Source organism: Centruroides vittatus, unplaced genomic scaffold (genome assembly GCF_030686945.1).
Source record: "Centruroides vittatus isolate TY-2023 unplaced genomic scaffold, ASM3068694v2 contig_2747, whole genome shotgun sequence".
Classification (NCBI taxonomy): domain Eukaryota; kingdom Metazoa; phylum Arthropoda; class Arachnida; order Scorpiones; family Buthidae; genus Centruroides; species Centruroides vittatus.
In genome coordinates, this window is record NW_027121750.1 from 2,223,712 (window position 1) to 2,247,503 (window position 23,792).

The 23,792-nt window shown below is 33.5% G+C and overlaps 1 protein-coding gene across 1 annotated transcript; it reads left to right on the plus strand.

Annotated features, from left to right (window-relative positions):
* Window positions 1-274: 274 nt before the first annotated feature.
* Hacd2 (3-hydroxyacyl-CoA dehydratase 2) lies at window positions 275-22,432 on the plus strand. The gene is made up of 10 exons (XM_067266561.1): window positions 275-506; window positions 7,197-7,313; window positions 8,862-9,041; window positions 10,217-10,277; window positions 11,040-11,147; window positions 13,177-13,304; window positions 13,487-13,599; window positions 13,681-13,787; window positions 14,303-14,437; window positions 22,068-22,432. The coding sequence occupies exons 1-10, from the start codon at window positions 417-419 to the stop codon at window positions 22,145-22,147; spliced, it is 1,119 nt and encodes a 372-aa protein (XP_067122662.1). The 5' UTR covers window positions 275-416; the 3' UTR covers window positions 22,148-22,432.
* The last annotated feature ends 1,360 nt before the right edge of the window (window positions 22,433-23,792 follow it).

Here is a 23,792-nt window from a genome sequence, read left to right on the forward strand (position 1 = left end):
CTTTTTTATTTTATTTTTTTTTTAAATACAACTCGTCTACCTTCAAAATTAAGTTTTTTGCTATTATATAATAATAATAATACACGCTATTTTATTTTAAACGACGTTTTAACATCAACCTAACACAAAATGAAGGCTTTATGGGAGGAAAAATAAATAAACAACGGCAGACGATATTTGCGTTTCTTTCGTAAGAGGCGCCCCTAGTGGCAGAACGTTTCGATTTTTTTTCCAGTCGATTATACCGCTAGTGGCGCTACTTCGATATCATGCGGCGATGTAATTCGTCGCGAGGTGAGGCGGAGTGACGTCGATTTTGTAATAAATAAGGTGATTTAATCTCGTCTCCCGGAAATATTGGAGGATAATATTGGCAGAGGGCGTTGCGTAGCGATTAAATTGCCAGAGAATTCGAAATGGGTTCCGTCAGTACTTTGAGCCCCTTCGTGTATTGGGCGCAAACGGAGAAGAATTTATCGCTGAGAGTCGATCTGAGGAACGTTAAAGTAAGTTTGATCTTCGCTCGTTTCATACATTTTCGCAATTGCCTACAAAATATATTCTTTTTGTTTTTTGGTTTTTTGTGGTGATCGATGAACCAATCGCATCATCTCTCTCATCCTTGTAATTAATGGTTTTGTTTATGTAGAGGTAAGATAGAGGAATTTACCGAAATTCTTCTGCAAATCGCGGCATTTTCGAGAATTATCGGGGTAAATGGTGAACTTGTACCGTGTTGATACTCGAATTTGTGCATTTAAGCTCTAAAGTATGTGGCATGCTCTGCATCCTCCTCTGGATTGTGTCTAGAACGTCGGTTCTCGGAGTGCCGTCTGCGGACCACGGACCAAACCGGTCGTTTTTTCTAAATTGCAAGAAAATCCAGAGTACGAGCATGGCCCCAAATGAGGTGGTGGGGCGTTATCGGTTCCGTAGACCGTGCCCGTAAGAGCAAAATTGTTAAAGGAACCGCTAGTCTTTGTGTTAATCTTTGCAAGAAATTGGCTCATCTGGGATTTTAAAGATCCTCAAATGGGATAAAATTTAAAACTGGAAAAAAAATCTGGAAACATTTCTTGAAACGGTGCTAAAATTGAGTTTTCCGCTTTACCGGAGACTGGTAAAAGCTGGTGAAACACGAGAAATTGCACTGACTACCAGGTGCCGCACGGTCTGTTAGGCCTCTCAAGTGTTTATTGAGCCTCCGGTTCAATTTTGGGAGGCCATACGTTGCATAGTCGAGCATAGACCGTTTGGTCCCTTTGACGATTTTTACTCTTGTGGGCGCAATGTATGGCTTTGATAAGGTCCCGTCTGCCTCGTCCGGAGCTGAATTTGTACCCACGATCTATCAATATCTAAGGTGATACTTGTGGGATAAAGAGTAGATCGAGGCATAGGTCCACCCTGTTTAAGTAGTCTGCAAGATCGACAGACTCTAGAACTACCAGTCTAGAATGACTTCACGACTTGTTAGAAGGAAGTTTTGAATGCATTTCTGTTGGGATTTTGCCAATGCTGTGCTAGGCTGCTCATGCCTTATGTTTCTTTTGTGCTCCGTCAATCTTTCTTTAAGGGACCTTCTTGTGGCTTCGATGTAATAAAGATGTAAGAGAATGATAGAAGTATACATTTTCTAGATATTTCAATTCAAATAGATAAGAGAGGAGATATTGCTACAAAAGTGTATAAGCCTACCAATTCCTAGGTTTAACCCATTGTTTATACCTTGGAATTCACACGACCCTGCAACATATAAGCTTGCAGCATTTCGGTCACTTATAACAAGAGCACACACGCATTGCAGCAAAATACACGATAGAAATGAAGAGCTGCAATATATCAAAAAGCTAGCGAGGCAGTTTGGGGTTGACATTAAGGCTTTAACCAACCAAAGAAAAACCGGCAGCAACAAACTAAATGTAAGAAGAAAAACAGATGATTATACAGTGATGGAGTATAGGGCCCAGCTAAACAGTATATACAAAAGAATAGGAATAGCAACAAGCAAAAAATAATATACAAAAGGAATCCAACAGTGTATCAAATGTTAAGAGCAGACAAAGACGAGCTGGACCGGAGCCTCATTCCTGGAGTTTATAGAATCCCAGTAACAGATAAAAGGAGGCAGAAAGAACTTTATTACATCGGAGCCACAAGAAGGTTCCTTAAAGAAAGATTGACGGAGCACAAAAGAAACATAAGGCATGAGCAGCCTAGCACAGCACAGCACTGGCAACATACATCTTAGTAGACCCTCCAGAAGTAAAAGTGGAATGGGAAAAAGCAAGTCTGATACAAAAAATTTACAACAAAACGCACCTCAAATATGCAGAAGTGTGGCATATATTCAAAACCAGTCACAAAGGGCAAGCAATCAACTTTAGAGAAGCAAGATATCAGCAGCGTGGAGAACCAGCATAATATAAAGTTTCTTTTCAGGATAAAAATTTTTTATCAACATAATATAAAAGTTTAGTAGGAAGGAAGTTGGTGACAGCTTATAGAAAGCCACTACTTGCAGCATGTTACGTGTGCAATGTGTTTAATATACACATGTATTTTATGGTTATTTAGTTAATTTATTAATTATGTGGTTATGTTATCATTTATCGTTTGTATTTACTTTATTTTAAATCTATCGAATATGAGATTGCGCTGCTAAAAATATTTTAAAAGCGTTCCATAACGAATTTATTCGTTAGTGCAAATCGGGCAGCATTCAATGTCATTTTTCTTGAAAAAGGTTATTAAAGATGACCGAAAACATTTGAACTAGCAATAAAAATGGCTGCAGAGTAAAATGGTTCTTTGTGTAGTATTATTTGTTATGCAAAGCAGTCTGTGAAGAGTTTAAAGAGTTTGAAATTGTGATTAGTGATTTTTCATTTACGTATAGTGATTCTGTAAATAATAATTTGAATCCGTGCGAGTATTTCTACATTCCTGCGAAATACCAGCTTGAACTTCAAACACATTATAAATCAAGTTTAGATGTTTGAGTTTACGATGCTTAAAGTGCTAATTTATGCATATATTTGAAAATCCAGATGGGATCCTACTCCAATTAGTCCAGGTTTTCGACACGTCACCGTATTATGGTATTTACGTGCTTGGTGCATTCATAGCAAAACCTGTATGAATTATAAGAATAGTAGTATGTGTTCCCCTCAAATAACCTTGGTTAATTGGGGTTTGGATAAGCAGTGTTCTACCATAGTAACTTTTGTGCATCGGATAAACGTCGCATCACGGTGATCGAGACAATTCTCTTATTCTATGTTTGCTAAGCCTGCAGAAATTATTGATATATACAATGTTAGTATTATCGACGTGTTTTTGTTGACTTGTGCTTCGTCTTACAACACATCATATGGATGCTCTTTGATTCTTTTCTTGTAATTGTCTAGAAATGCATTTGGTGTAAATACAGTTGCAGTTGAATTGTCCATCTTTTGCCAGGATCTTACACACGTCAGCTGCATAGCAAGGTGCCTAGTGTCCTTGTCATTTCAGAATAAATGAACTTTACAAATACACCATAGGAAGGACATTATAGGATTGCATTTGATTGTGACCAGAGTTTGCTTCCCTAACAATTTATGTACAAATCTTCCTCAGTACAAACCTTTCTGAATATCTAGGATGTGTACGATTATTTGTAGCATATTCATACAATGAAGTAAGTCTTTTAATTGTATAAAAAGCCATGCAAAATGTCAACATTCTTAATCCTTTTAAATTTGCTGCTTGTGTATAATACACCGATATAGTGTTTGTAGGCTCGTCTTACAAGGCCTTTGAAGCTGCTGGCTTATGCAAGATTGGATCGTCGGAGATTAACAGAATGTAACAAGGACGATGTGCCGGCTAGACAAATATCCGTAAATGATTCCATCCGTTAAAGTCGTCAACCAAATTATAAATTGTAAAGAGATGACGAACAAAATCAACGATTTAATTAGCTATGTTCACGTACGACTTATGTTTAAGCATCTTTTTCATTTATGATTTGGAAGTCATTTACAATAGATCTATTTGAGAAATCTTAAGAGTATCGCATCACGTACTTCTCTTATCGGAGCCAGTCTTTTCTGTCTATGGTAAAACCTTGTTATTTTGATATCAGATAATATCAGCTTAATTTGAAGTCAAGTCTAGTCCCCGGCCGAGAGAATAGGATTTTCCGGATAATTCAAAATATGCATACAATGAAATTCGAAGGCATTATCTGGTCCTTTCAACCGCAAAAATATTTTCTACATAGAAACCTATCATATCACGTGTTTTATAAGGAAAGTTTCTATACCCAAGTGGCAATTTTCTTTTCAGATTTATCAATTGCACATCGTTGATTTATTAGATGTCCATTCAGGGTCATTCAGACATTGTACTTGTTGCCAACAAAGAGAGAATTTTATCGAAGAAATCTGGAATTTAATTAATTTGAACATTTTTTGCAAAAACCTATTGTTTCGTAATTCTAACGTCCATTAAAAATACGTGCATATTTGCGATAGAATGCGTATGTAGCTTTAGTCGGCTATGCAGCTTGTTTTGTAACACGTGATTTTAGTAATCTCAAACCGAAGACCGCAAATTCCTCGTAGAACTAGCCATTGGTCCTCTAGATGAAATTTATGGGTAATTCTTATTGAAGCACTTAAGTTTCTTTTGTACATTATTTTCAGATCTTGTTTTGAATGTAGTTTTGTTATGTTTTCATTAAGTACATGCCGACTAAAGCTTTTTCCAAAATAGCTTAAATTACTAAGTAATAACTCATAACATTATTGCATTTGTAACCGAACAGGTGAAATTATATAAGATAATGTCATAATTTTATTTGAGAATTACAAAAAATTCTAGTTAATTCCAAAGTCGTGTTTATTTTGTCCCTCTAGTTTCGAAATAACGAGGTTTTATCGTATTGTTAAGTTAGTGTGTGCATCCAGTACCCAAAGTGTTCTTTTAGTTGGTAACTAAAAAAAATGTGTAAACCCACATAATAATTATGGCTATCGTGATATATAAAGCAAGCATTCATTCAGTAAATTTGTTTCTAATCTTATCTCTATCTGACCTTATTGATTGCATAACCGAAAGGTTCCTGTTAACTGAAATGGTTAAGTTCTAGTTTTTAAGGAAGGACTTTAATATTGAAGCTAAAACTTGTATAGGACTAGCACGCAAGTAAGTTTGCCGATGATGCAAAATATAACTTCTTAGACCATTATCTAGCAATATTCTTTTGATTTCTTTGATTAACATTAACTTTTTGAAGCGGGTTATAAATGGAAACAAAGCAGCAAACGTTACAATGGACAATTTCTTTCGTAACTTATATATAATCCTCCTCCAAAAATAGCTTCCGTAAATCAATACTGTTTTATAAAAAGATTAAAACTAATAATCATATACCATTCTTATTGTTTTTGAGACAATAAGAATGAAATCCTTCATATTCTAAGCTGTCACAAAGTGTCGATAGACTTCATTTTTTTCTCATTATTTTGGGTCGGCAGTCTACGATACGTACGCTAAGTGTGACGTGTAGATTTACGGCACGAAAAAACAACTCTAGAACGGATCTCGCAACACGACAGCTTCGGGATGATCTCGCATTATTAGTAAATACTCTGGAAAACCTTAATCTTAACGAAAACATCAATAAAATACCAACTGTTTGTTTTCCCTCTTAAGTAATCCTTATTTATATATATTTAAAATTAACAAAAAATATTCTAAATTACATCAACCAAATCGCCGACTTAGGCGTAAGTTTCAGTCAAAAAAAAATTTACGTTTGTAAAGTACCGTACGTAGACGAGGTCGTAGAAGGCTCGGCTTTACGTGGCAGAATTTCATGGTGCTATTGCCAAAAAATTTTAAATAGGTTAGTTTCTTACAAATTTACAATTGAGATAGTAGATTACGGTTCAATGGTGTGGGGACGTGTTTGTTTATATACCAAAAATATCTTATGACAACGAAAACATACTTTTCGAACAAAGTTTGATGTGTTTGATCACTTAATAAACATAATAAAATTTAGTTGTTATTGCCTTGTTATCCTTATTTAGCCTCCAGGAGGCTAAATACAGAAAGACTGTTTAAAACGTATATTTTTTCCCGGCTTAAAAATGATTAATCAAACAAATTTCATTATTTTACAAGAATATCTTCACAAATTAACAACTTTGGTTAAATATTTAGCAGAATTTTAAAGAATTACTTTATTTGTATTATCATAGATTGTAGTGTATATTTATTATGCTTTGTATTGGAAAGTGTCAATTTTTTTAAAGTGATATTACAAAGAATCTTGAAATATTAGTTAATTTCGAATCCTGCAAATTTTGTATGACTGCTGACTTGGATAATCGAGCTAAGTAAGCGAAACTCATCTCTTTGCCTGAATGTTGTTGGATTTCAATAAACTCCTCCAAAACTGCCCAATTGAAATTTGGTACAGATGGTGAATCCCGGGTGGTAAATGTCGTAAGCTGTTTGGAATCTCGATCGTATTGCGTTGTCGTCGTCAAATATCGCAGGAAGACTCTGCCGTAGAGTTAAGCCGGGCGTTTAGGTGTTTACAAAGCGTGCAAGGCAGTTCGGTTCTGTTTAAGGCATAAACAAATACGCTGTGCCCGAGTTTCGCTTGGTATTCCTCAGTTTAACGTGACGGTTGAATCTAAACTCCAGTTTAACGGCTATATGTTAGTTTGTATATTTGTAAATATTGCTGCCCGGCAATACAAAGTTTAAGTTTGTACACGTAGGCTTGTGAAAGGAATAGTTTCCAAAATTGGACACTAAATCAGGTATCATTGCTCGTATTTTGAAATGCACTAAATAAAATCTTCATTTGAGCATAAATCTTGCTCGGCTCGATTTACTCGCATCAAAAACGAGCGCGGTTCTAGTTTAATCGGACAAAACGGTTGTTTCTTATTTCAAAACTCCTAAATTACAGGATATTTTTATACTATAATTAAACCGAATTAGTTTATATATAAAAAATATTCTGTAATTTCTAGTTGACTGATTCTTACAATTTCAGTATTTTGATATGAATCATTTTTGTGTGTTATATATCTTTGTAATGATTTTATAGTTTATATACTTTTATAAATGTTTTAAAATATTTAAAAGCAAAATTTCAATCGACTTAATCATAAAACAAATCATTTTAGGCTCCTAAAGTAAGCCTGACGTGCAACGAATTGGAGTTCAGCGCGAATGGGATCGGAGCCAAGGGAGAGAATCAATACTATTTCACGATTAAGTTTTATCAGAACGTCGATCCCGACGTAAGTAAAAATTTTGAATTTAATCTTTGTTAAAACGACGAATTTATCGACAACTTTTAAAATTATGTCGACGTCACTATTAAATTTAATAGTAAAGTTGTAAAAAATATCAATAAAAAAAGGATCCTAAAACAAAACAAATTAGAAAAATGTTTATATCAACTCACTAATTATTAAATTTATTAATAGTAATTTTAATAATTTTTTGCTGTGATCCTTTACTCTATCTGTTGGTTTTTTTAGTCTTCTAAATTTAGAAAATAGGAATTTTGTAAATTAAAAAGAAAGGTAATGTTATCTGTCTTTACTTTTAGAATTTTTCTCAAAAGGAATTAATGGTAACATCTCTGAATGAGAAATTGGTATTCCATTTTATTTTAAGGGATTTCTGCAAATCTTGATTAGGATAAAAATACTGTACAAACAAAAATTTGGATAAAGTAGCTTATCTTGCACATGTATATGCACAGGGTTTTCCAGAAAGAATTCTACCGTTTTAAATTATTGTAATTATGTTAACTACTATCCGAGAACGTCGTACTGTATGTTAAAATGTAGTAAAAATGTCCAAGTTTCACATTTGCCCCTTACAATTTTACAATGTATCGATGTGACCGACCGATATTTGGATTCTTCCTTTGCTCTCTGTAGCACATCTGTCGTCACTCTTCTCGCGGCAGCCGCAATTCTACGGTTCCTACGGATTACTTGTGTTGCGCGGTGACGAGCGATTCCGAATTTGCAAGCTGCAGAACGTGAGTGCCTTCTCTGTTGCAGAGTTGTCATTTTGGTGTCAAAGTATGCTATGCATTCCACTCTGTCGATTGTCTTGCGTCTTGTATTTCTCAGATAATAATTAAGAGAATTATGGTAACTCGATGTAACACTTAGCCATTTATTTTGAAGACCCTAAACATTTTGAAGATTATGTACATCTAGTGGTTTTTTCCCCCCTATCTGAGCAGAGGGCTAAAATTTTATTTGTTAGTATTTTGAATCTTAGACAGATTGTATATAGATTTGTCTAAATGTCTTTCTTGTAAAAATGCTTTGTCTTTCAGTTCAGTCCAAAAATTTAAGGAGTGCTTTAAAATTTTACGTCGGAATTTTTAATTTATTTCTTCATTCCTTTCTTTTGTGACATCTCTCGTTCTCTGTCGTTCTGTAGATGATCCTTATTTTTGTGATGTAATTAGTTCCTAGAAAATTATAACGTGAGTTGTCATTGAGCCAAACTATCTTCCATAGGTTTGGTGTAATATAATGAAATTATATTCCTAGAAATAGTTTGAGTTATGTGATACTACACAGATTTAACATACTTTCCTGTTGGATTCTAAGATAACGTCAAGGAAGACTAACAAGAAATATAGTAAATTACATTCCTTGATGTTTTCCTGTATTGCCCTTACTTACTTTTGTCTTTAAGGAAATAACATATTTAATTATATTTAATGATTCTGACAGAAATTAAGCAAAGTATTAGGTTGAAAGTTAAAATTTATATAAATTAATTCCTAATAAAAATTATTATTATTATTTACCAAGGATAGCCAATATAGAATTACGGATCGCGAAGTAGATTTCAGCATAGTCAAAAAGGAAGAAGAGTGGTGGCCCAGACTGATTGCCGAAAAGAAGAAACCGGTGTGGCTGAAGATCGATTTTGATAGGTTAAAAACAGAAGACGACGAGTCGGACGGCGAAAATTTACTCGAACACAGAAGGGTGAGGGACTTTTTAATTAATTATAAAAGCAATGCACGTGGAATGCCTTAATCACTTTTAATACATTCGATCTGATACACGTTGCCGAGCATCTCAAAGCATTTAGTAAAAAATAAATACGTTTGACTTCTCGAGCCATATAGAGATCCTTTGAAGTCTAAGTGATGGAGTTGACGATTACAAGGGATATTACATTTGTCATGTTTTATTCAACAAAAACATTTTGAATGTAATTTTCACTTTATTAATAGACTGAGCCAGTTATGATATTTAGATAGTTATATTTGAAATTCTGTATGTAGACCACGACTCTTGGCTTTTACTTAATTTTTAATGACCATTAGAGACTTTAATTATATCAGTGTTTATAATTAAAGTATGCTCCCTGAGACCACTCCGGAAACAAAACTGTTAAAATTTTGTTAGCAAATTTATCTATCAATTTATCTTGACAAGGGGAAAACTACTGTTGGATTTTCAAAAATAACTATAATTTTCACTGCTAACAGATCTGTAACAGCATCATGATCGTGGCAGCATCAAAGAAACTTAGTAGTAATATGTGACAAAGTTGCAGAAAGCATATCTATGTTACTGCATTAACAATGGCCAAGCATGACGCATCAGGCTAACAAGACTTGTTTCCCTTTCAATTTGCTCACTCTCATAAATCTGCAATTCTACCTGCATAAGCCCTGTATTTCGAATAGCTTCTTAACCAGCAAGGTGTTTGAAAAGATCATCCGATCACCCTTTTGTCGGTAAATGTGTAAGCAGTATGTCTCTTACAATGCTCATGTTGTGAGACATTGCATAAATATGATATTTGAGTAACATTTATATACTATCCCATTCTAAACTCCCTACTATAGTTTAGGAACAATAAAAGTTTGCAGAATGTCTTCATAATGCTGCCATTACAATGCCAATGTGATAGCAATGCCATTATAGACTACCAGAAACAAAAATCGTAACTATTTTTGAAACTTCATCTGTAATTTTACCATGTCAAGAAACATAACTATGAAATTTTAAGTATATCTTATCAAACAGTTTAATCTCTAGAGTGATCTAAAATGACACACTTTAATTTTGAAAACTAAAAATCGGGTTTTATTTTACAAATCTTCTTAGTGGATCTGTATTAATTTTGAATAAAACTTTTAAAATTTCAGTCGACCTATGACGATCTCCTGGATGATCTTGCAAAATCTAGAAGGAAAACAAAAAAGAAAGGTATGATGATTTGAAAAATGATAATTTTAAATCATTAAAAATTCTCTTAGAGAAGTGTAGTTTAACATGTTTACACATATATTAGTGATAATCTCAAATTTTACATTCAAAAAAGTTAAAATATCTTTGGTGGTAAAATTTGTGGATTAGATCTACTGTATTTAACATTATTTGTAGAATCATCAGAATGTTTTATTAGCAAATTAAATTTTGTGAAAGTAATAGGAGAAAAAATCAAAATCCTTAATAATAATAATAAATAATTAAGTTGCAAAATTTGACAATGCAAAGCAACTCAAATTCTATCTGCTTCTAAATAAGACATAAGGTTTAAACTTTAAAATGCACTGTCGTCGGTCTCGGGTACATTTTCGATGTCGTTTTTAGAGGCAGTCCCGTCTCCCACCTCAAAACCCGATTAAACATAGACTTCACCGAATTCTATGTTTGGTTGTGTTTAAATGCACTGTATTGGTATGTGTGGTGGAGTGAGGGCATAGGCATCAAAACACACACGCATGCGGGGATTTTTTTGCAAATTGATATTTCGAGACCCTCTAAATTAAAAAAAACTCCGAGGGTCAAATTTGACACAATTGCAATATTTTTCCGTGTTATAACAGCCGAGAAAGTAAAAATAACTCTGACAGGAAATTTCAAGTACTATAAAAAAAATTTGCTTTTATTTAAAAAAGTAGAATATTTTATATTTATGCTAAGAGATTTTTAAAATCATCTAAAATATATTTAATTTTTTTACAGTGGAAGACTTCAGAAAGATTTATCTGCTGCTTTATAACTTATTTCAATTTGTGGGTTTTCTGTACTGTTTAATTGTGATATCCATCAGATATGCAAAAGACGGACCTCGTGAGTACTTTATTATTATTTTTTGATACGTGGCCGTGGAGGAAATAAATAATTTAATCATTACATTTGCATTACGACATTAAATTATGGTGTCGTCTTATTTGGATCGACAAATTCTGTTTGTTTTTCTGCAGTAGTAATCCAACTAATCTGGTGCCATAACTAGTTTGGATCGGTTAGCGTACATCAATATTATAAGAAATTCTTGAGCCCAATTAATTAATATTAATCCAAATATATACTTGCTGGTTTTTTGAGTTACTAATTTTACTATTGAAAAGTAACTAAGCAAATCCGGATGGTGGGTATTTGGATTAATTATTAATAATTTACTTTTAATTTAATTGTTATAGTGCCCTTTGAAACTTGCAATTGTATTTCTCTGAAATTTTGTGTAGTGCTTGATTAGTTTCCTTTGTCTATGGCAACTGACAGTTATGTACTCGTATTTGTCATTTTGTGATGTCACAATGGGAAGAGGGTGTTAAAAATTCTGTACTAATATTCTGAGTTATGGGTTAGTATTTCATGAAATAACCAATCATAGCTACAGTTGTTGTAATTTCAAGAGATCTTTGTATTTTACTGAAAGAACAAATTTGAAATTCAAACAGAATAAAATTTCAGTTTTTTTTCAATACATAGAATATGGACCCGTCAGTATGCATTTTAAGAATCTGCTTGGTTGTATGAATGAAGTACCATTTATTATGAAATTTTTCTCCAGTTGAACTCAATTTAGAGCTAGTTTGTTTGTGTTGGTGTTTCGTACGACCAGTCCAGGTCATGTCTTCTCCGCATTAACTCTCAATTTTCTTTTGTACTCAAGATTTGGAGCCCGGTATCCAATTGGGCTTAGACCAAAATTTTTTCTTGCATGTCTACCTTGGAAGGAAGATGGTATTTACAAAGTATGCAAAGCATTTCCAGGATGTATTTGAAATTGATAATTAAAAATACTTGAAAGAAACTAAATTGTCTTTGTGCTTTCATTGTATCCAATCGTCAGATGCTATGGAAGTATGATGATCTAGTTTCTTCCATTTTAATGACTAAAATGCTGTTGCTATTTTATATGAAAATTTAAAAAAATGTTTTTTACATAGTTGATTTAGAAATTTTCCGATCCAAATTCATAGATGTTGATAAAATAATCTTTAAAATTTAGTTACAATTTATTTATTAACTAATTTTATGTTTAGCTTACTAAATGTCATAATATTGTAAGAGCAAACATGCATACTCGGGACAGAATACAAATTTGTTTCGGAGTCTAAACAGGCGTAAGATCTATTTGCAATGCTCAAAACCTTTATGTTCTTAAACTGTAATGTGATTATGTTCTTTAATGGTTTAAGCTTCTTTAAACATATATATGGTGGATTCATTCTGGTAGCAGAGCAGTTTAAAAAATATCCAGAGAACTATTCTAAACTGAAAAACAAATTTTAAACGAATGGTAGATGTTAATGAAAATAACTTTGTTTTTTAAAAGAGTAATTCCTAACATTGTTTCTGAGTTTGAAGTGTGCTATTGTCATCATCAAAAGGATGAAGCATAACATAAAATGAAAATGCAGAAATTATTAGTGTAAATGCAGTCTAATGAGAAATGTACTGTGGTTTTCTAGAGCAGTTGTTTATTTTGTTTTTCCCTGAATTTTTGAAAACCAAGATAAAGTACGATAAATGCATTTTTAAGATATTAGAAAAAGAAAAAACAAATTGATATGTTACATTAGAAATAAAGAAGTAATATGGAGATGTGTGCAGTAAATCCTGTCAAAAAATGGTATGTTCCTTAGAATAATTTTTACGCGACTGAAATTTTATGAGATTATGGCATTACTGACAAATTGTGACAGATCCACGGAAAGTGGGTCAAAATCAAATGGATGTAACATGCTGTTAGTTGTTCTGCCATATGTAGATTCCGTATGCAAGTTTAGACTATATGTAACCGGATTTATTGGCACCCGTAAAGCAAAATATTTAATAATAATAATACAGATGCCTTTTTATTTTTTAGTGTCGATGGAGGGAACGTACGGTGCGATTGGAAAGGCATTTCAGTTCTGCACTCTGATGCAGCTGCTGGAGATACTGCATCCGCTCCTTGGCTATACTTCTGGTAATGCCGTCTTCCCAACAGTTCAGGTGAGTCTGTTCAGGCAACTCTCGCATGAATGTCAAAATTAACTTGATCACCCAAGTTAATTTTGTATATTATTATTCCAAATATCAGATCACTGATGAATAGTAGTTAGCTGCAAAGTACATTCTGTTGTGTCAAACTAATTATCAAAAAGAGAGTTTTAACTTTTAAAATCGTATTGTAGGTGTTTGGACGAGTGACCATGCTGTTCCTGATGATCGGCGGGGAACCGAGAATGCAGACCAAACCGGTGGTCTTTTATTTACTCTTAATATATGCCACCATAGAAGTCATCAGGTAAGAAAAATTTGCCATCTTTAATTAATTATTTTATATAGATTTTATTTCTATATTATGATGTTTATTTGATAATTTCAGATATCCATATTACATGCTTAGAACGTACAGTGTGGACATTGGCATTCTGACATGGCTGAGATACACAATCTGGATACCATTCTATCCCTTGGGATTTCTGTGCGAAGGTGTGTATTAAAGTCATTCGTAATGCTATTCGTTTTTAGCAAATATTGGCTAAATTTTTCATACATTATTTATTGTTTTGTTGGGTGACTCTTTAATATATATATATATTCCTTGGCCCAAGGAATTTATAAATTGGCAACATAAGTGTTTTCAATCCTGTGTGAAGCTATGATTGTACCCCACTAGAGAAGATACACAAATGAAAAATTTATCACAAGTTTCATTTTCTATGAAATTCGCTAATACATTCCGAAAATTACATTGTGTATATCTTTCATCCTATACCCACGATCTATGGTAAACTTGTAACAAAGTTTAGTCAAGGATATTAATATACATCAAACTTCATTAATATGCAAGGATGCATTGGGCAGACATCTCTGTAAGAAATTAACACTGACAGTTTTTGGCTTAAAGTTAACATTTGAGATAAATATTCCAACATTTGTAATTTGTCATGTTACTCTTATTTCTCGTACAAATAGACCAGAATTTATTTTTGATATATTTTTAGGTGTGATAATATTACGAAACATCCCCTATTTTGAAGAGACAAAAAAATTTTCTCTGGAATTACCCAATGCGTGGAATTTTTCCCTGCATTTTCCCACTCTCATGAGAGTTTATTTACTGATGGGATTTTTTCCAAGTAAGTATTTGTAGAAAAAGTTTTTGTTTTTGCTTTGGCATGTCTACATTTTCTATGGTAAGCTTTTAATTAGTATTTTAGTCAACAAGAAACTTCTATATTGATACGAAAATACAGTAAAACTTCCCACCTTTTGAATATGCAGACATACATTATTTCTTGGTTTGCACAAGCAGTTCTATCCAATAAAATATACTTATTTGCTGTATATAAGGGCAAAGAATTTTTAATGTACAAAGTTATGAAATTGCCTTTCTCAGTCTGGTCACAATGGTGGCCATCCCTTTAAATACATAACACATTTTTTAAGTTATATAACTGAAAATAACTCGAATGTCCTCACACTTTTTAAATTAAAAAAAAAAAAAATAAATACTAAGAATTTATGAAGAGAATATCCATTGTTGAATATTGAAACTGAAACTTTCAATTAGATATAAAAAAAGCTCTATCTATTTAGCTCCTTCCACTAAGAGGCCCCTTTTTTAAGCAAACGGTAACATTTAAACCAAGTTATAGACTAACCTCCTTACATGCGCAACATGTATCCGTCTATAAAACATAAGAGTTTTAGAAACATCAAAAACTCTTAATTGTCACCAATGGATTATAGACATGATAATTCTTGTATTAAAAAATAACTACTTTATAAGCAATGATTCTATAGGCAAAATGATGGCATCCCGATGGGTTCCCATTCCAGCTGAACTAAGTATGTCCAACATTGATAAAGAGGTTGCCAACATTAAAGGCATTTATGGATCTGCAATGCTACGTTGATGACTGCTTCATAGTATACAATAATATTATTATACAAGCGGATCAAATTCTGGAACATGTAAATAAAAGAGACAGATATAAAATTTAATTTAGAACTCTAAAAATGGTAACTGGCAGTTATTTCAGACATTCTCGTCACTAGACTTAGTCACAAAACCACTTGCACTATTGACAGTGTTATGCATTTCACATCTGAAGTACCCAATTATATCAAAAAGAACATTTTTTACATTGACAAAATCATACAACATACCACTAATGAAATTGATAAATCAACTGAAATACAAGACGTAATGAAAATATTTAATGAATGGATACAGCAAATGCATAATCACCAACTGGATCAATAATAGGAAAACTAATAAACACAAACAAGAAAGTAACAACACTACTAATAAATTTTTTAAAATCCCGTACAAACAGAACATTTTTGAAAGAATCAAAATTAAATTAAGCTAATATAATTTTAGTGCCCAAAAAAATCCCCAGTTTAAATAGGAAAATGAATTCTCATGACAATGATGATAATATACGAGGGCTATTTTTTAAATAAGGTCCGTTTGTGAATGAAAGTGAGAATAATGCACAATCACGGCGGCATGCATGCGCTTCTGCTCCGAGCAAGCTTGGCGCGCGTTTTGACGCCATTTGCAGCCATATCGTCTGTCTGTATGCTGAGCTGTAGAAGTTAAAATGTTTAAGAAAATTGAGTCTCCCGCCGACTGTGAGATACGATCTGTTATTCGATTCTTGAATGCAAGAAACTTGGCAGCAGCGGAAATTCACCATCAGATTTGTGAAGTTTACGGTGATAATGCTGAGTGAAAGTTTGAAAATGGGTAAGAATGTTCAAGGATGGACGAGTTAATGTGCATGATGAGCCACGCCCTGGCCGACCTTCTCTGATTTCTGAAGATTTGATTCGTGATGTGGATAACAAAATTCTAGAAGACAGACTATTCAGGATTTCAACGTTATCAATTGAATTTCCACAGATTTCAAGATCAGTTTTGTATACCATTGTTTCGGCGAAACTGAATTATCGAAATTTGTTTTCTCGGTGCGTTCCAAGACTGCTTTCTGACGATCACAAAACAGAGATTAAACAGTGCTTTATCATTTTGACTCGATACGATCATCCACACAGTCCAGATCTTGCACCCAGTGATTTTCACTTGTTTCGATACTTAAAGGAGTTCCTTGGTGGTCAACATTTCAACGACGAAGAAGAAGTGAAACTGCAGTCGTGGATTGGGCTTGACAGGCGGCAGATTTCTTTGAAGTCGGAATTCAAAAAATTGTTGAGCGGTATGACAAATGTTTAAACAAATTCGAAATTATGTAGAAAAGTAGATAAAAGTATGTAGAATATGGAAAAAAATATATTTTAATGATATTTACAGTATTTTTCTTCTTATTAAAAAACTGACCTTATTTAAAAAATAGCCTTCGTATAACACCAGAATAATGTAATTCACAAATTTGAATATAGCTGCACTGTACCTAAACTTTATATATGTGAAACTAGCAGAAATTTCAAGGTTTGTTTTAAAGAACACATAGCTGCAATTAAGTATGACAACAGTAATTCGGCTGTAGTGGTACGTTGTAACAGCAAAGGATGTCAAATAATTAGGGACACTGTAAAAATTGTTAAAAAAGAATCCAACACAAAAAAAGATGATGGTATGAGCATTTAGAAATATTAAAAAACAAAGACAAAATTATGAATAATAATACTGGTCAAAAATTACATGAAACATTGTATCCATATTTGACCAAGAGGAGGTGCAGGGGAAGGGTGTGTGTGTAAATAAAAAAGGAAAATGGAGGCAAATTTCTTGTTTCTGTAAATTACTTCGTCGTGTCACTGTTCTACTGTAAATAAGTTTATAGTCTTATTGATTTAACGGTGAATAAGTTTTTACTTTATTGTTTTAACAATAAAACAGTTTGCTATGTTACAGTTTTAACAGTGTACTTTATTATGTATATTGTTTGCCTTTTGCTGCTAATACTACATTATGTATCGTAAAGGTTGTAAACTTACATTAGACATGACGGTACATCTATGTTATATATATTGTTCTTTTAAATCATTAACATTCTACTATTGTTATAGCAAATACCTGTACACTAATAATTGCCATCTGTATTATATCATTTGTTGCCATTTCTGTACTTTTCATATCCATGTAAGTTAAAATCTTAAAAATTTTTTGTACTGTTACAAAATTTGTAACATGTATGCTCTATTTCCTAAGGAGTTACAGTTAAATCATAGAGTTGATGAGGGACTCGACGTCCGAAATGCATTCTCTTGGAAATAAAATGTGCTTTTCTAAGGCTGGTCCTGTTTCTGAATGATGGATGGTGTAATAAGTCTAGCAAAAAAGAAAAACCGACACAGAGCTTATAAATTTAACTGTCAGTCAGTCAGCTTAGTGTCACTTGTGAACTACTGACTTCCTAACTACTTTTTCATTTGAGTGAAGAGATGAAAATCATATGGTGCTAAATTTGGACTGTACAGTGGATGAGGGAACTGCTCCCATTTGAACCTCTGGAGGAGTTTCTGAGTCATTTTTGCAGCATGAGGACGAGCATTATCATGGAAAAGGATCATGCCCTTGGACAGCATTCCTCTTCTTTTCAACATCTTAGATATACAATCCAGAACAAGAGTTTTGCAGTACATGGTTGCATTGATGGTTGTCCCAGGTGCCATAAATTTGGTCATCAAAATGCCTCTTCTGTCCCAGAAAATAGTTGCCATCCTTTTGTTGGTGGAAAATGAACATTTGAAATTTTTGCATTTGTTTGGAGATGAAACAGGAGCAATGAAACCAATGGATGCATTTGTCTTGACAGTTTTGAACAACACCCACATCTCATTCCTCATCACAAACTTTCCCTAGAACATCTCACCCACCATCTTGGTGGTAACGCTGCAGAAACATCAAGGCAGTACCCATCCTTAGTCTTCTGATGGTCTGTGAGCATCTTTGGAACCCATTGTGCACACAAGTTGCTGAACCCAAGCTTATCCATTACAACGGTATAAAGCGTGGACCTTGAAATTTGACGAAACTCCTCACTGAGCTCGTAAATCATAAACCGACACCTTTCTTGCACCAATTGATCCATTTTGTTCACCAAGTTATCAGTCATCACACACTTCCTCCCTTGACTGCCCTCATCGTGAATGTTGTCATGTCCTTATTTGAATTTCCTGCACTATTCATGCACATATCTGTTGCTCATGAAGTTCTCACACATCCATTCAGCCCTTTGGCCTGTAGAAAGCTAATTATTGTTTTATTGTTCGTACTTCATAGTTGGCGGGAGACTGGATTGGCAGTGCCATGTTTTTACTGCACAGTAGAAACGTCTAAAAGAGCTTGGCACGATGCTAAGTGGTGAGAGGATATACTACTCAGAGACAGGGTGTGCCTCTAGTGTGTCATGTGCTTCATACACCGGGCACCACTCGCAGAGAGGCGCCCAAATGGTCTCCAAGACAAACTATATGTGTTTCTGGAGGAGGGAGGGGGCACCAGTTATGTTTGCTAAGCCACTGATTTAGGGTTTTCCAAACAGTCATGTGCAATACTTTGGTTGGTAGAACAGCTGCAGCTTCTCTTGATGACATGTTTTCGTTTGTTATTAATTGAAATACAATGGGTGATTGGTTAACGAACAAATAGGATAACGAACACTTTCACGAAAGATTATGTTTGGACAATGAACACCTTACAGAACACAAGAAGAGGCGATGTAAAATAATGAATACTGATTGGTCTTGTCTTCAGGCAACAATTCGAAACTTTTTCAGAGTGTGGGAGACGCTCAACCCAATGTATACTGATCGAATAGTATTCCTCCTAGTTTGAAACTCTCCCTTGTAATTCCAGCCTTTTATTTTTCTGACAAACAATTCTTGTATAATATTCACAAGACTGTCGGGCAGGCATTCGTTAAGTTTTGCATCGGTTTTTATTTTCCAAAGGTGAGAGAGTAACAGCAAAGGTAGAGAGTGGGCAGATGTCTGATGTTCTGGGCAGTATGGTTCGAATGGCTCTACAGTAGGCTGCAGTTCAATCTTATCTAAGAAAGGTACAGTATAATCAAGAAGACTCAAGCAGCTTAAGGAATAACAAAAATCATATCTGAGAAATAAAGAATATTGAAGAGCTCATAATGGAACTTGAAACTGATCTGATGACAGAACGCCAAGAACTCTTGAATGAAGAACACTATGAAACTCGGCAAGATATGTTTTCTTCTGGAAAAGAGGATTAATGCCGATATCTGCTATTAAACATTTTTTGGAAGGATGTCAGAACAACGGTCTTAGAATGGCATCCAAACCAGGTTGAGATTAATAGACTTAGAGATGTCTACAATTACAATGCTATTAATTACTTCTGAAAAATCCCGAAGAAGAGAGAAAAGCAATTGACATTAGACAGATTCTTTAACCCCCACAAATGGAAAACAAATGACCAATAAAAATGCAAGACTGTGTATATATGTATTTTTATTATTATATACTTTCTTACTACGTTTATTTATGTGTGTTTTTTATTTTTTGGGGTCTCCGGAATGTATTAATCAAATTCCCATAAAATCTATGATAAATCGATAATCAGTTAACAAATAATTCCGATAGCAAATAAAGTCTTGAAACAGATTATGTTTGTTAACCGATCACCCACTGTACTTGGAGTCTATCTCTGTGAGTCAGGCTTTCAGCCTAGTGTGAGATTAGAATTGGGGGCAGAACAGGTTAGAATCAACCTTCTGTCACTTAATCGACCTATCGATTGCATGATCGATTCCCAGCTGTCAAAAGTTGGGATGGCTTCTGTAAGATGAGACAAGTATCTGTGAAGATGTCTTGTGAAACAAGGACATGTTGGAGCCCCTGTTATCGGGTTAACGCGCTTAAATCGTCTCGTGGAATAACGAGTGGGAGGGCTGCAAGTAAGTTTGGACAGGTGCTGGATGGATTTGAGTCAATGATAAATCCATTTAACAATAACAAAATAAAATTTAATTAATCACATAAATTGAAAGTACAAATAAAATCGATTCAAATAAAACTATCTTAAATCTAGATCCTAAATCGCGTGAAAGAGTTTGACATATTATATTCATGAGTCACATATATTACCTGAAAACATTTGTAGGTTTCTTATAAATCTTCAGAATAAGCACAAAATTATAGGTCTTTCAATCGTCTACTTAACATCAAATTTTCTTCTATTTTAGAGAGTGACTTGTAACCATATCTAACTATTGGAGAACCCTAACTCACTTCTTCATGGGATGAAGCTTCTAAGCGGACTCCTCGATTTAGGCGCATATGTCGATAATATTTTTATGTTTTACCCAATCAAATCACTGCAATATCACCTCTGTAGGGGTAAAAAGGGGTAAAATCTCTCGACAACACAATGACAAAGTTGATGATAAGCAATTTTTTTAAAGGAAACCAACTTCCTTTTTAACTGAAGGGAGTAAAAATTCTCCCTTTACATAATTGATAGAAGGAACCAGAAATACCTTAAATTTAAGCTAAATTAATACAATATTTTTAGTTTTATATCTGTTTGTTAAATGATGTTCTAAAGGTCCTAAATTGTATACATCTATTGTTAACAGTTTGATGTTAATGGAGGCAAAAATGAAAGTATTTGTGTTATCACCTCTCATATCAGTTTTTAAAGTTAAACTTCCTTCTAGATTCTGACGCATATTTTGTCAAATAAAAATATTTTTAAAACAAATTGAATAAAATATATTTTAACTAAAATTTAAATAGTATTTATGAAACCGTGCCGGTACTTATTCTGCAACTTGAACACCAACTATATAGTGTATTCACTCAGACACATGGCAAATTTCATCACTAATTTTTATTCAGTTGAGTAAAAATTAGTGATGAAATTTGCCTTGTGTCGGAGTGAATACACTATATAGTTGATGTTCAAGTTGTAAAATTTAAATAATTATAGTCCCGCAATCTCACACTAGCAAATCATTGATTTTTCTATATTGTTGTTTTTGCTGTAAAACATGCCTTACAGCAGATGTAGAACGATTCACACGAGCGGCTACTTGCCTCAATGATTTGCCAGATTCATGTAGTAAATGTATTTCACGAATTTCTTGTTTTGATGATAAGCAATTTTTGATGGTACAATTTTTGTTAAACAATGCTTTGTGGTTGCAGTCTAAAATCTTTTCAAAATTTCTAAACACTGTTTAAATTGCTGCAGTATTTGATTTAAAAACCATTACTGCCCTCTATTGTTAATAATAAAGTTGCTTTTCTTAATTATAATACATTTTTAGTCATTTTTAAACCTGTGTTTATAATTTTGTTACAGTCCAAAATTAAAAAAAAAACTTTTAAACTAGTAATCATTTTAATATATTTAAAATCTGTAGCTATAAAGTTTTTGACCTAAAATTTAAAAAAAAACTTCAAAACAACTGTGTTTATACTTTTGTTACAAATTGTAATATCTCAAAAAATTACAATGGTACAATTAGTTTAACACAATCAAACTGAAAGTATGTTCTCAACATAATCAATTAAATTGACATGAAATATCATTTCACAGTTTAAGACTAACAAAATTAAGTAATTGTATCAATTCCCCAATAGGACTCCTTTTGAAAAGTTTAGAAATTTTTAAATGACTTTTATTTCTGTGTACAGAAATAAGTTTCTGAACTTTTGAAATGGAACCGTACTGTTCTAGTACTGCGAGGTGCAAACCAATTTACATAATACGTTTATTGGCAGTTAATTTTAACTTCCTGCATTTTTTTTTTCTAGCATTGTATTGTTTAATGAACAACATGTACAAGCAGAGGGTGAAGATTCTGGGAGAGAAGAGGAAAGAGAAATCCCTATGAAACATTGCAAGCGGCTAATTACACTCCTCTACCAATAAAAAAGAAAGAAAATAATAAAGTTTATTATTGTATATTTAATATAAATATCTTCGCCTCGGAATAATTTAGTCTCCCTCCGACGGATCGATAACGCGTTAGTCGCTTCGGACACCACTAAGGGACCTCGTTCGTCTCAATCTCTCTCTCTTCTTTTGTACTTTTGTTTCGAAGAATCGATCGATTGTATCTTACTTATTAAAGAATCTTCGACAAAAATAAAATGAGAAATTATTTGCTAATCCCTAATATCTTTTGTACTGCCATTCGACTTTCTGAACCGAACCCAAAGTTCTGTGCTTTCGTGTGTACAAACAAAAACTCGGCACGTTTCGTGTGTTTTATCTTTACATTCGTATTCTAAGTTTGCTTTATTGTTCCTGTGTTTCGACCATTGAGGTACTTCCTTGCCTCAATAGTTGAGATCTGCGTATTTAAACGGTTAGAAAAAATGTTTAAAAACGATCCACTTTCGTGGGATTCCATTTTCGGGCTTCTACGCTACACCCACCAGGAATTGTTGACAATGGATTTCCCTCGTTATCTCCCTTATCGCTTTAAAACGAGCCAACAAACAAATCGTTACGAATTAACAGCTATTGTGTTTATCCAGATAAATATGGCGCCTTGTCTAGTAAAGCATCCGATAATCGCGGGAGTTTGCGTGGCTTTTAATCCTAAAAGAACTGTCGATTTCGTGTTAAATTTAGGTCATTAGGGGCTATCCATAAATTACGTAAGGGCGATTTCGGCCATTCTAGACCCCACCCACCCGTGTAAGAAACCGTAATATTTTCTTTGATCCCCCTCCCCTTCCCTATCTTACGTAATGTTTAGGCATTTTATAGAAAGATTTTAACAAGACATTTTTTAATGAAACCCTAAGGTTTTTGGACCTAAGGTTAAAACCTTAGGTCCAAAATATATAATTATTAATTAGTTAAAGTCTTTTATAAATATATATTAATTATGTGAACAAATTTAAAAATAAAATAAATTGTTCATTCGAATTCATTAAATTTTTATAAGAACTTTATTTTTTAATAATTAACAATGTTTTTATTACTATTATCATTAAAATTTATAAATGAATATTATGACGATTAATTTTCACAAAAAGGACGGAAAAAAAGTTTACACGTGCACTAGCTAATCGATCTGTCAAACAGAAACGTCATACAAAATAAAACAAGAGAGAATAGAGAAACCACATTCCGTTCCATATTGATTAAATCTTGGCTAAGGCCAAGAAAATAAACTACATGCTGATAAAATGTGTTAGGTACAGTACACCTGGGGACTAAATCATAAAGCCTGTAAAACTCTATATAATAGGGCAATACAACCAATGCTACTTTACGCGGCCTCTAGCTGGTGTCAAGTAACTAGTAAAAATTCAGTAGCAAGTAATTACTCTCTCTTCAAAGACCAGTTTGCCATCAGGATTTCGAAGTGCTGCAGAACTGTTTCTACTAACGCCTCTCTGATACTAGCGGAGCTCCTTTTGCCACTATGTATTGTAGAAAAGGTTCTAAACTACTGCATCAGAAATACAAACATCAAGGCTCAACAACAGTCGCTACTCCTATCTACGGCTGTTTATATGCTA

Bases quoted from the DNA above. Each gene is read 5' to 3' on its own strand.
- Hacd2 (XM_067266561.1), top strand. From the start codon at position 417: ATGGGTTCCGTCAGTACTTTGAGCCCCTTCGTGTATTGGGCGCAAACG. The intron at 9,042-10,216 runs GTGAGGGACTTT...TTAAAATTTCAG, and splicing joins ATTTACTCGAACACAGAAGG to TCGACCTATGACGATCTCCT. The intron at 13,600-13,680 runs GTAAGAAAAATT...TGATAATTTCAG, and splicing joins GCCACCATAGAAGTCATCAG to ATATCCATATTACATGCTTA.